Below are 12,758 nucleotides of genomic sequence, written 5' to 3' on the forward strand. Positions count from 1 at the left end.
TGCTACCTTGCTAATTCTGTATGTCCTTTTCAGAAGGTGGTACCTCCTTGCATCTTTACTCTTCTTGGAGGGTATAAAGTCAGAATACCTGTGAGAAGTCTTTTACTGATCTAGTGAGAGTCCATTATAATCTTTCAAGATGTGGCAGGTTGAAAATGTGTATATATTATCCACTTAATATGCTTTCATTATTTCAGGGCCTCTAATTGAGATGAGCTATGGATTCTCATATTTTGTTTTCTTGATCAATATCTACGGTTCTGGAGAGGGAGCTGAAGGGATGCTGTTTTCAAATGGAAATGGTGACATTTCCACATGGTGCAGACAAACTCCTTGCTTCTCAAATAGTGAACTGAGGGTGTTTTACACCACAGCTGTCCTACCTCTGCAACCATGTGCTGGCTAGATAATGTAGGGAGAAATTTCAGTTGCTGCCTTTCTCACAAGCAGCCTTTCTTGTCCACTTGAGGGCAGTCAGAAGTGTATTCCTGTTTTGTTAGGTGGGATTATGGTTATCTTTGAATTGTTTACATGAGATCCAGCTGCTAACCTGCTTTTTCGTCCTTGGCTACTGATGTCATCTTTGTGATTTTCCCAGTAATATTGATTGAGTTGGTTAAGTAAGTGTCCCAGCAAGAAAATTCTTAATTGTAGCTTTGGGTCTTTGTCTTGTGTGTCTCTGTGTGTTTGCTTGACTTTTTTAAGAGAAGTTATTCAGGTTGCTCCCAGCAGAAGCTACCGAACTCTCACGTATTCTGCATTTGTCCACTGTATCTTGTCTGACAGTCAGCTCTCACCTGGGCACAGGGCTGTGATTCTGGACTGCACTGTCAGCAGAGAGGCACTTCTGTAAATGACGTCTGGATCCAAATAATCAGTCTAGTGATAAACACTGTTGATCTCCCTGTGCATATTGTCAGCACCTAGGTCAGACTGAGGAAGGGGGAGAGGCTTCTCCCACCTACATTTGGAGCTGTCTTGTTTTCTAATTTCAGCTTATACTTCCGTGTACTCTCTCTTCCCACAGGTAGATGCAGTGCGGGTGTACGTGAACAGCAGCTCTGAGAACCTCCAATACCCCGTCCTGTTTGTAGTTCGCCAGCAGAAGGGAGTGCTGTCATGGCAGGTCCCACTGATTTTTCGAGGCCTGTAAGTACTGGAGTCTCTTCTTTGTGACACACTCATCTACCAGCTGTGTTCATCAACAGCCTCCCTCAAGTCCTACCTCTTGTAACCTGTGTAGACTGCAGGGCTTGGTTGCAGAGCATTCTTGCTCACTGCCAGCTGGGTTTAGGAAGACCAGGATTTGATGGCTAACCTCTTACTTGGCAGTGCTCTTAGCTCTTGGCTCTTGGCTGCTCTTGGCTCTTAGCCTCTCAGATAGGTACACAGAGTACCAGGAGGCTTGTCTGCGGGGGAACTGCCTGTGTCCCCAGTCAGTGAATCTACCACACGTCATTGCTGTCATTCCGCGGTTGCCTACCATGTGTGCACGTAGTTCCTGGGCTCTAGTTTGGAGCAGGGTTTGAACAGGCTCTTGAAAGAGCACCCTAATTTCTGTGTTACAGTGCATTTGGGGAAAAGAGCCTCTGTTTCTCACCTCAGGGACACCTAAGTTAAGTTTGTTCTAGGGAGTGGCTGTTTTGAAGCTGCTTCTTTGCAAAAGTGATGCTGTTTTGTATCTTCATCAACCCCAGAGCTCTTTGGGCTGCAAGTTCTGAAAACAACTTTCAGCCACCTTAGACCATTTAAAACGTGAAGCTTCATCCTGTGACTGAATCCTGGTGCCAGCAGCAGATGTCCTGCAGTGTTTTGCCTGATGCAGGGGATGGTTACAGCGGTGGCTGTCACTGCTCTCTTTGCCTCCACTAAATGGCAGATGTTAGATATCCACAGCTGTCATGGGCTGTTCCCCGAGAGAAGTGAAATGTGGAGGATGACCAGTCCCTTGTGCAGACTGCAAGCAGCAACAGAGGTGGAGCTTCAATGCTGAATAAAAGACTGAATGCTCCTGGCCTTTCAGAGGAGAATTTCAGTTATGCAAGCAGGGGAAAAATGATGCCATTCTTAGTAGTGCTGAACAACTTCTTAACTGCTCGCTCTCTCTCTCTTTCCCATCCAACTTTCTCCTCCCTCTTTCCCCTGGCTGTTGTAGCTATCAGAGGACCTACAATTACCAAGAAGTGAGTCGGACCCTCTGTCCCTCTGAGCCAACACCTGAAACAAGACCCTCTGACCAGATTATATTTGTGGATGTCGCTTCCATGGCACCATTCAATATTGCATATGAGCTGCTGGTCACCAGGCTGGAGAACTTCCAACTTGAGTAAGCTGGCATGTGAGAATACAAATGCAATTTCTTCGTGTATCACTTGAATGTCACTGAAGGGATTTGGTCCATCTGCCTACTCTTCCCTTATTTTTCCTTCCCAGGAAAAAAAAAAAAATTCTTTTGTTTAATTTGAGGGTGCTTTGTGTGTATTCCAGTTCTGAAAGTTGTAGACTTCAACATCCTGGTATTTGTTTTCTAGGACCAACAAAGCCTTTAACTTCACTGCCAGCCCTTCCCAGCCCCAGGTAAGGAGGAATCCTGTGTAGATTGCTTGTACGTCTTACCACATCCAAGGGACTGACATGATCTTTTGTTAGAGATAGCAAGTCTTTTATGACTAGGTAGTTTCCCTCTTAGGTTGCAGGGAAACTTCCTTACTGTTGAATTTTCTGTGGATAACAGCGAAGAGGTAAGAGTGCTTCAGTCACTCTAGGGACACATTTGGGTCCTCCCAAAACCCATGAGCGGAGGAAATGAATGGTACTGGCACTTCAGGAAATCCCGGAAATGTCCAGAAGTCCAGAAGTCATTGGACTGCTGAACTTCCGTGAGGTGGTACACACCAGTGTTGTGTTCCTGCCAGTTCTGGCTCACTTGCCTGAGCATGACTTGTCAAGATGCAGTCTTTACTGGAAAAAAATAAACACAAAGATAAATAAGCTGTAAAGGTGCAGCAGAACTCAGGCTGCTATTCCTTGCTCAGGGCAGCAGGTCAGGCTGCAAAGTGATAAATGAAATGCCTGGTATGTGTGTTAGTTCAGAAGGAAGCATGTGTGAGCAGTACCTCCAGCTGAACAGCTTTGCTTAAAGCCCTGCAGATACAAATCCTCTCTTGAATGAAAATGATATTGGCAGTAACTATAGAGATACAGGAACATGTATAGCTGGGAAGGTGTGTAATTTACCCAGGCTGTCTGGGATTCTGTTTTTCTTGTTGCTTTCACTGTTAATAACACCATTTAATTTTAGGTTTCCTATTACCAGGCATCCCTAGCTAATCCTTTTTGCTGTCAAATGTCTTAATCTGGTTTGCAGTTTCATGCAGTATTTTGTACTGTAGGAGCAGAGGGAATGATGGACTCTTTATAAATAATACTTGGGATTTTGTAATTTGAATATAGAGTGTTTAGGATGTGGAATTAACTTTGTGACTAGGGTCTGATTTTTTGTGACAATAATATGAGATTTGTGAATTTTAATTTAAAAACAGATGTATGGAGTAGAAGACTGCTTCTTAATTGGTATAATGCTGAGGTTTTTGTAAATCAAAGTATTAAGCAGTTTACAGGGGTAAGAAAAAAACGATTATTCCAAATCTAGATGGGTGCTGGAGAAAGACATAACAATTGAAGGAGATGTTGTCTGAAACCCAGCTTGTGCCTGAGGGCAGAAGCAGAAATTGGATATGCTTGTCTAGGTCAGAAGTGTTGGCTGGATGTGTTTATAACACTTGCAGTGTGTGCAGCAGAGAACTGCCGGCCTCAATGCCCTTGTGTTAATTCTGTACCCTGATGCAAGCATGGCTTAAAGGAAATGATAGAAGAGTCCTCATGAACTAAGAGGTGGTCCTCATGCACCTAAAACTTTCCAAGGGGAAAAAGTGCCCCTGGGAAACCAAGGAGCTCAGTGTGCCTGTGTCCTTGCTTGGTGCAGACAAAACATGCTCTGCTAAGGAAACTGGCTCGGTGAGTTTGCACTTTGTAGGGACTTGTGGTTGGAGCCAGCGCTCCTTTAGCAGGGAAGGAACCCTGCTTGGAGAAGGGTGATGGGAATAAATGCTTTAGTAGAAGTGGGCAACTTAGAAAAGGCTTGGGTGATTTCCTGTTTATCCCTGCCCTTCCACTTGGGGGCCCCAATTCCTGGGATTGGCATGGGGGAAGGGAAATAGGAAGCAGCTGGCCTTGCTCAGCACTAAGGTTTATGTGCCATAAAGGGAGTTCTACAGTTGGAAAGTCTCAGATGATGGTTTTGGAGTGGGGATGGTGGTAGCTTCCAGTGTGGCAGCAGTGATTGCCTGGTGACCATCTGGAAGGGAGGAAGGTGGCTGGTGGCAGTCCTCAGCCTTGTGTCCCTCCGAGGGGGCCTGAGGTGCCCATCAGCCCCTCACGGTAGCTGTGGCTTGGAGCCTGAGCTCTCACGGTCTGGCCTCCAAGTGGGATGATGGGAGCCCTCACAACAAGCCTGCTTGCTGGGGCAGGCACAGGAACCCACTTCTCCAGCAGCTGGCTGGGGGAGTGCATCAAACTTTTTACTGGAAAAATGTATAAATAATGATATTGCCTGGGACATCTTTTGCCCAGATATGAAAAGGCCCACATCTGTAGAAACAGCTTTTTCTGACCCCAAAAACTGTCCTGTGGGCCTGCTCAAACCATGGAAGCACAAGAGATGCCATTCCTTCCCCCCACAGGAAAAGTAGGAATATTGCCAGATGTTAGTGTCTCACAGATTTTTTTCAGAGCTACAGCTGAATTATATTCAGTGCTGACGTGCAAAGAGAAACCCCCATTATGCTTTGCCATCAAAGAAAACAAACAAAAAACCCTAAATCCTACAACTGATATAATTTATTTATGAAACTCTTGACAGAGTTTCAGCTATTTGACTGTTTTCAGTCTATCTTTGAGGCAACCCATTTGAGAAAGCTCCATGATGTGTTCCATATATAAAAGTAGAGCCAGCAGTATGGAAACATCTGGAAATTGCTCATTCAACATAAAATGGAATGGGGTGTAAAATGAAGTCACTTCAGCTTAAGGGAGCAGAAGCCATGCTGTGTTTTGCATGTTGAAGATGCTTGTGTCTAACAGCATACTGTGCAAGGGGGACAGTTGCCTGCATGTATTTAATCTGCTCTTCTGTAGTGTAAGACCCTGATACTTGAAATCTGTTTTTTTGTGAAAGCCATCCACATACAACCCCAAAGCCCATCGAGGGCTGTGCAGGTAGCTTAGAAAGGTGCTGAAGATACTTCCAAGGGTGATTTCTGGATCATAACTCTTGTACTCTGCTTTCTCTGCAGTATTTTCTGTACAAATTTCCTCAGGATGTCGATTCAGTCATTATTAACGTGGTGTCTGATGCAGCCTACCCATGCTCAGTTGTCTCTGTCCAGGATATTGTGGTAAGTCTGAGCAGAGAAGGGCAAGGAGCTGCCTGCTGGAGCTGTGTCCAGTTGTGAGGGGTCTGTGCCTTGCAGAGGGAAAAGCCCAAGGCAGAGCTTTGCCCTGATGGTGCTGGTAGTGAAGGGAGCCCCTAGAAGAGGAATGAAAAGTCTGTTGGAAGGAGGCCAAGACGGAGATGCTGAGTTCAAGCAGCTCATACAGAAATCTTTGTTGTAAATAGGTGAACAAGCTGTTCCTTTCTAGCCTATCCACAGGGAACACATTCCACACAGGGAATTTTTGTCCCCCTTGTGAGGTTCCCTGCTGCCCTGTGAGATGGGTCTGTCTCTCCATGGGAGGGTGTTGGGTGGAATGTTGGTGGGTGAGAGAGGGAACAGTGCTGTTCCCTTGACTCTCCCTTAGCTCATGGCAGCTTGGGGAACTTCTGATTTTTAGACATGTTGTCCTCCCTGCTTTTCAATTTTGATTTTCTTTCTGTGTATTTCATCCCCATTCCTGGGGTGTTCCCTCCCATGGGGGCTGGCATGGAATATATTGCAGCAGGGAAATAGCCCCATATTTATTCTCCTTTCCCACCTCCCTGAATAATGCAGGGTCCTGCAGTGCGGGAGCAGACAGAGATGCAAGATGTTTTGTTCCCTTTGATAGCCCATCTGGGGCTCTTTCTTCCTGTTCTGTGCTGTGTTTTCCAGCTGGTTTTCTTTGAAAATAGTTTGGATGTTGTTCCTGGTTTAACCCTTTGCTGTGTCTGTTTTAGTGCCCAGTGTATGACCTGGACCATAATGTGGAGTTCAATGGAGTTTATCAGTCTATGACAAAGCAGGCAGCCATAACAGTGCAGGTGAGATTGATTTGTGTCCCAGTGTTTTCTGGTGCCTGCCTAGCAAAAAAGCCCTCATTGCTGGCCTATTGGAGGGGAGAGGCTTTGTGTCTCATGGATTCTGTCTTCTTCCATCCTTCTGTGCAGAGAAAAGATTTCCCAGGTGAGCAGTTCTTTGTTGTGTTCGTCATCAAGCCGGAGGATTATGCCTGTGGGGGCTCTGTGCCTTCTTCAATTCATGGTAAGTTGTTCTGGGAGTTGGATTTGATGGCTGCATCTGAGTAATGGAGCAGTGGGTGTCCTTTGGGACCTTCCTGTGGGATGCCACCAGGTGATGATGTAGGTCTGTCTTACCCAGGTAGTTGTGAGGAAGAGTGAAGTATAAATTTGATGTTGGGCAGGTTATAAGTCTTGATGAATGTAAGAGGTGGCTGGCTAGTACAGTGCCTGGCATGCTGTGGTTATGCCCTTTTCAGCAGCACCACTGGTGTCTTTGGAGACGCTGGAGACATCCAGGCAATGCTGCTTACAGCTTTTTGTTTGGTCCTCACCCCTGCTCCCTGCTGCTGTAGTATCCTCCTGGCTCCATGAAGGCTCAGTTCCTGCAGAGAGCATCTTCTCCCACTGCTATCTTGGGATCTGTGACAGCCCTGAACTTGGGGGAACAGGAAAGATTGGTAATTTTGGGAGAAGAATTTTACAAAAGACTTGTTCTAATGTCTTTTCCAACCAGAAAACACTCTGTCCAGTTGCTGGGCAGTGATAAAAGCAAGGTTTCCACCAGTCATGTGATGACTGTAACTGGAGTGGGAACATTCCTATCCTCAAAGCCCCAAGGTTTCCTCCCTGTAGAAAGAGCAAGACTGCAACCAACAGATATACTGGGCTCCCTCAACAGCTTTTTACTACTCCCCTGCCACCTTTCTGCTCCAGTTTTCCCAAAAAAAAAGAGAGAACTGTGCCCTTTGGAGTGTCATTCTCTCATCCCAGTGCTGTCAGCAGAGCTGTACTGGCCAGGTGTGCTTAGCCCTGCAGAAACAGAGTGAGTTTCTAGAGTGGCATCCTGCACAGAAGTGTTTTACTCACAGAGATTTGGCCAAAGGCAAAAATGGACTCCCACTACCTGTAGTGAGAGAATCTCTCCTTTGGGGATTAAATGAATAGGGGATGAGATGCCTTTGGGATTCAGACATCCAGACTTAAGCAATGTATGGAAGGCTCAAGCAGGGATTTCTAGTCTAAAAAACAGGTGGTGAATAGGGAAGGGAGAGGGGAAACATATGAGAAAGGCTGTATATTGACAGATCAGAGAACAGTTTAAAGCAAAACCACACACACATTTTAGTAAAAAGCCAGACCCTGTTCGTTGTGCAAGTTCAGAGAACCAAGATCAGTGCTGAAAATCACTAATGTTGCTTGTTTTTATATTTTCTGTACACTGTGCATCTCACAGGAAATGTCAACCGTACCTGGAACCTGCAGCGGACAAAGAACCTTCAAGTGACGATTGTGCCCTCCATTAAAAGTCAGTGTCTTTGGGCTGAGTAGCTTTACAGGGGAACTTGGCACTGCTGAATAGAGGGGTATGACTGGGCCAGCATCCTCTGAAGGACTGGTGCAGAAAGCACCAGCAAAAGAGACAAAACCACCTGGAGCCCTGGTCCCTTCCAGGAAAGGCTGTGTGGTGCACCAGCTGGCACTGGGGGTGAAGAAATGGGGGGAAATCTTGCAACAGGTTCTGTCAATTCCTTTTGAAGAAAGCAGATGGCTTTGGAAGGGCTGTTTGGGGCTGGGCATTGTTAGCAGGTGGTATTGGGAAGAGCAGGACAGGAGTGCTGACCCTGAGAGGTGCTGTTCCTGCTCTGTGAGCTCACTGATCCCTTCTCTTTCCTCAGAGTCTGATTACATCCAGGCCATGTTCTTCAGCTTCCTGAGTTTCCTCTCTTTTTACCTGGGCTCAGTGGTTGTTGCTTTTGTGCACTACATTAGGTGAGTCCAGGGGTTATACAAGAACAGCCTTCCTGTTTCTAATCATCCTCAGGGACACCACACCCTGCAGAAAATTGGGGGTGAGTGGGGTGGCAAGCATCTAAACAGAGCAGCTGAAGAAGTCCATGACTACTCAGTGGGCTCCTACTGACCATCAGCCAGAAAATACTTCTTCCTTTGCTATGGGACCCATGGAAGGATGAAAATCTAAGGGTCTGCCCTCTACATCTTGTGGTGCCCCACCCCTGTGTTTCCTTTTATAAGGACACTGGGCAACAGGTGGGAATTGTGAAGGGGCTGATGTGAGATGTGGAGTGTGAGAGCATTGAGGAACGGAGGTACTTTGTTGCTGGACTGAGTACTGCAATAAATGGCAGTGACTTGAATACTTCCTTGGAGTCCCAAGAATGCTGGTTTCCTTCCTCACTGCCTCCCCTGCCCCAGACTTTGGTGTCTGGGCTTGTGTTGAGAAGAATCTCTGCATGGGCATGGTTTAACTTCAAGACACATCAATGAAACAACATTTCGTTGGAACAATTCAATGAAATTACTTAAGTGCATGCTCTTAATTTGCTGTTACTTTTCTGTGTTGTGAGAATATGTTGTTTTTTGGGGTTTTTTTTACCATCTCCTTCTGGACATCTGCATTAACAGAGGTGATGTGAGTGCCTCTACCTCCTGCTGCCCCTTTAGTAGACTCATATGAGCTTGGTCCCCTGAGCAGGGAACTTGGGTTTGGAAAGGTGATGTGAGGCTCCCTCCCAACGTACTGAGCAGTGTAGGATGGGATAAGTAATGGAAATGGTTGTCGTGCCTCTGGTGGATAGGTGAGGGGGTAAAAAAGCCCTCTGTTGCTTTGGAAGTTAGAGAGGTGGACAGCAAACAGTCATGACTGAGTTGTGTCTAGTCCAAACAGTATTTTTCTTTTTTTGTGGTTGTGTGTGTTTCTTTTGTGCTTCTTTTTGTTGGTTTTATTTGTTTTTTCAGAGCTTTCACCATACTTACCTATGGGTGTCCTAGATAATCTTGCTATGGCTGGCAGGTGATGAGATTTGTTGGCTGTCTCATGAGTGCTGTCTATTGCTTTTCAGGGTTCAGAGGAAGGCTTCAGCTGGGAGATTGAGTCCTGAGCATGGTAAGGTCTCTCCTCTGTTGTGTGACAGCTTTGAGTGAACAGCACAGGCCCCAGGCCAGGCATAGGACAGGCTGTCAGTCAAGTACCTTCTGTCCTGGAGCTACCTTCCCTGGTACCTCACGTAGTCTCTGGTGCTGAGGAAAGATGTTAGAGCTTCCTCTCTGCCCTCACAAGAGAGGGCCTTTGAAGCCTGCTGCCCTGAACCTGGAGCTGACCCCTACCCCTAGCAGCTGCCTTTTAAAGGGCTGGAGGCAGGCCAAACCTTGCCTAGACCTAATGTTCCTGATTAGACATGAAAAAAATCAATGCCTGTTGATTTTCAAACGAGGCACTTTTGCGTATGCTAGCTCTTATGCTTTAAGAACTCCTCTGCCTGGTTTAAGCATGGCGTCTTTTAATATCTTAATTGAATTTAAATGTTAATTTTTCACTGGAAGTTGCAGACAGCCAGGTGAATGAATGACTAGTAGAGTTAGGTAGTGGTGTTTATGATGTTTGTGTTGGCATTGGATTCAGTTTACTTTGTGCTGCACCCACATTTCCACGAACTGCAGCTGTCTGCCTTATAAAAACAGAGCTGCATCTAAGAAGCTGCCAGTGAAAGATGGAAGGTTTTGTCATGTGGATGAGGGGCACTGGGAGTTCTTGCTTTCTGGTGAAGTGTGGGAGTCTTTTCATTTTGATTAAATATTTAGTGCCTGCAAAGTAGTTCAAAGCGTTGGTGCTGAGGTCATTTGTGCCTCTCTCCTGGAGGAAGGGAGGACATTGTTTTGGCAGCATTGAAAGGTTCTTGATGTTATTTCTTTTTTTGATGCCGAGCTTTTTCAGTCTCTCTAGTCTGCTGCATACCATCAGATAAGCATGGTAGCATAACTGAGCTGTGTTTAGAGGATCAGCAGTGGAACTTCACTCTGACTGGCATTAATGGGCTTAATATTTCTGCTGAGTACCTGGGGGCATTTGAATTCTTAGACTTGCTTTGTCAACCAGTAAGATCCACATGTATCCCTGTATGTGGAATCTGTGTGAAAGATTTTTTTCACAACATGAACAGGGAACTGTAAAAATGTTGGTAAATATATTCTAATTTTATATCATTTGGGATCCTGCTGTAAAACAAGAGCAGGTCTTAAGGCACTGAAGAAATGGGAAAGGCCTGTGTGTTGGGGAGTTTGGGTAAGCTGAAGGGACCTGTCCAAGGCTTTGGAAGAGCTCCAGGGTGCTGACAAGGAATCACTGTCTAAGACAAGGAGGCACAGTCTCAGCCAGGTGAGATGAGAAGTCCCAGGGAGTGCTGCTGATGCTGCAGCTGAGGTTTAATGTGCTGAATCCAGCTTAGAAGCTGCCTTCTGAGCTGCCCTGGTGAGAGGTGGAAGTTAAATTCTGGTGCTTGGAAAGTTCCCAAAGAAGCTGCAGGGCACAGATGCTGTACTTAGTATGGACCTGGAGAGTAGAGAACTGGGTTGCTGAGCAGGGAGGATTGCCGAACAGCCTCCCTGTGAAGGGAGAGAGGAGCACAGTTCCTTCATAGTTTACAGCTTCCCTCTCAGAGGCACCTGCTGCTTCTGTGACCTGTCCTCTCCCTTGTAATCCATTGCTACTTTCACGTACCTGGCACTGCATGTTGCAGCCACGTCCTTTCTTCTTGGGAGGAATCATGTCCTACCCACACACTGTTTCTTCATCTGTTGTCTCTTCAGGGTGTGTCTGACTGATGCTTATAAAATGGTAATTAGCATCTTCCCTGTCTTCCAGATCAGTGGACACCCTGGCTTTCTCGGTTTTGTTTTTTTTTCTCCACTTCCCACCTGTTGGAATTTCCTTCTCTCCCAAGTACCCCTGGATCTTGGCTTGTTCATTACTCCCCACTCTTTTTCCCCACCAAGGAACTGGATGGAAGTGCTCAGCAATCTGTCTTAGCCATTTGTCTTTGAATATCCTGCTACTCCATGTACCCCTTTGCTCCTGTTACCCATCCTATGTCTGGCTTCTGTGGTTCATTTTTTTTTTTCAATCCCATGGCACACCTTCCCTTCCACATCCTCACTATCTGGTGGAGGCAAGAGCTGGAGGAACCATGCCTGGTGTGGTACATTTACTTTGCTGACTCACTCTCACAGTGGGAAGTGGGACTGAAATTAGTGGGTGAGCTAGGTCCAAAGTGGCTGTTAGAGACATGACAGAGTGCCTTTTCTCCTTGGCTTGCCTGCTTTGTCCAGGTTTAAATCTTCCTTTGGTTACTGGGGAGAGAAGGTTGACAGGTCACTTGAGAGAATAAAGCCCGGTCCAAATTTAAGAGTATCCCTGTGGGACAGGGCTGGCAGGACTAGGAATTGTGCATGTGCCTTGGTGCCGTGAGCATAGGGAAATGCTTTTGCCCTCTTTGCAGTGATCTGGATTTCCAAATGACTTTTAAAGCAACAGGAAGAGCTTCCTTGAGAGAGGGAGGTTAGATTGGAGGTGATGAGCAGAAGCTGCATGTTGCTCCTGCAGCAACCTACAACAACATCCTGCCAGTCTCAGCTCAGGGCTCAAGGGCTGTCACCTGGGGAGCTGCAGGGTGCCAGAGCCCTCCCTCTGGTGCTCAGCCCATGCTTCTGATTCTCCTCTGAGCTGTTGCTTTCTCTGTTAAAGGCATGGGGCAGGAGTGTAAAGGAGCCGAAATTGAGACCAAGTCTTAGCCCCCAGGCCAACAAGCACAGCAGACATGCCAAAGAAAAGCAGTAATTGGGACTTGAAACATCAAATAGCATTGCTGTATTGGTGTTTCCCTGACTTGGGCTCAGTCAGGGAGAAGTTTTAGATCTCTTTACATAAGTGGCTAATGAAAATGGTATAAAAACCTATGCCAGGTGTTACAGAACTGCCCAGAATTTCCAGCTGGAAAGAGGACTCTGCCTGTGCCAGTCACTTTGAGGCCAGTCATGCACTGGGAAGCCAGAGATGCAGCTTGGGAAGCCTGGCCATTGGCAGGCTGCAGTAAGGCTTTAAATACTATGCCACGTTCTGCCTTGCTTTGCTGCTGACTGACCACATGATGTTGTTGGAAGGGTGGAACTTTAAAGCAACTGAATCTGTCTCACTGTGTGCCAGCACTGGAAAATGTGGTCCTGCTCGTGCTGGCCTTGCTTCCCTCCCTTTTGTGGCTATGGGTGTCTGATCTCTCAGTGAGGGGATTCAGCTGGCTGTTCCCTGCCGTGTTGTCTGGTGCGAGTTCAGCTGCTGAGCTCCACCATGGGAGGCAAAAAGAGGGAATGTGGAGGCAGGAGAGCACTCCTTTTTGCTTCATATATGTGGGCAGAAGGCAGGATGTTCCTAGCCCTCAAAGACTTGCCCTTCTTGTCATCAACACAAGAT

The 12,758-nt window shown here is 46.5% G+C and overlaps 1 protein-coding gene across 3 annotated transcripts in view; it reads left to right on the forward strand.

The window, feature by feature from the left end:
• Nucleotides 1-12,758, forward strand: part of SIDT1 (SID1 transmembrane family member 1) — a 40,334-nt gene that overhangs the window by 13,151 nt on the left and 14,425 nt on the right. For 2 of the 3 annotated variants that reach the window (XM_048294040.1, XM_048294041.1), the window contains exons 2-10: nt 1,028-1,149; nt 2,156-2,326; nt 2,532-2,577; nt 5,355-5,456; nt 6,215-6,298; nt 6,425-6,518; nt 7,731-7,802; nt 8,173-8,266; nt 9,358-9,401. In XM_048294040.1, the coding sequence (XP_048149997.1) occupies nt 1,028-1,149; nt 2,156-2,326; nt 2,532-2,577; nt 5,355-5,456; nt 6,215-6,298; nt 6,425-6,518; nt 7,731-7,802; nt 8,173-8,266; nt 9,358-9,401 (829 nt within the window). Of the gene's footprint in view, nt 1-1,027; nt 1,150-2,155; nt 2,339-2,531; nt 2,578-5,354; nt 5,457-6,214; nt 6,299-6,424; nt 6,519-7,730; nt 7,803-8,172; nt 8,267-9,357; nt 9,402-12,758 lie in introns of those variants that run through there. The other variant, XM_048294042.1, reaches the window with a different exon arrangement.

The sequence above is a fragment of the Corvus hawaiiensis genome, chromosome 2 (assembly GCF_020740725.1).
Source record: "Corvus hawaiiensis isolate bCorHaw1 chromosome 2, bCorHaw1.pri.cur, whole genome shotgun sequence".
Classification (NCBI taxonomy): domain Eukaryota; kingdom Metazoa; phylum Chordata; class Aves; order Passeriformes; family Corvidae; genus Corvus; species Corvus hawaiiensis.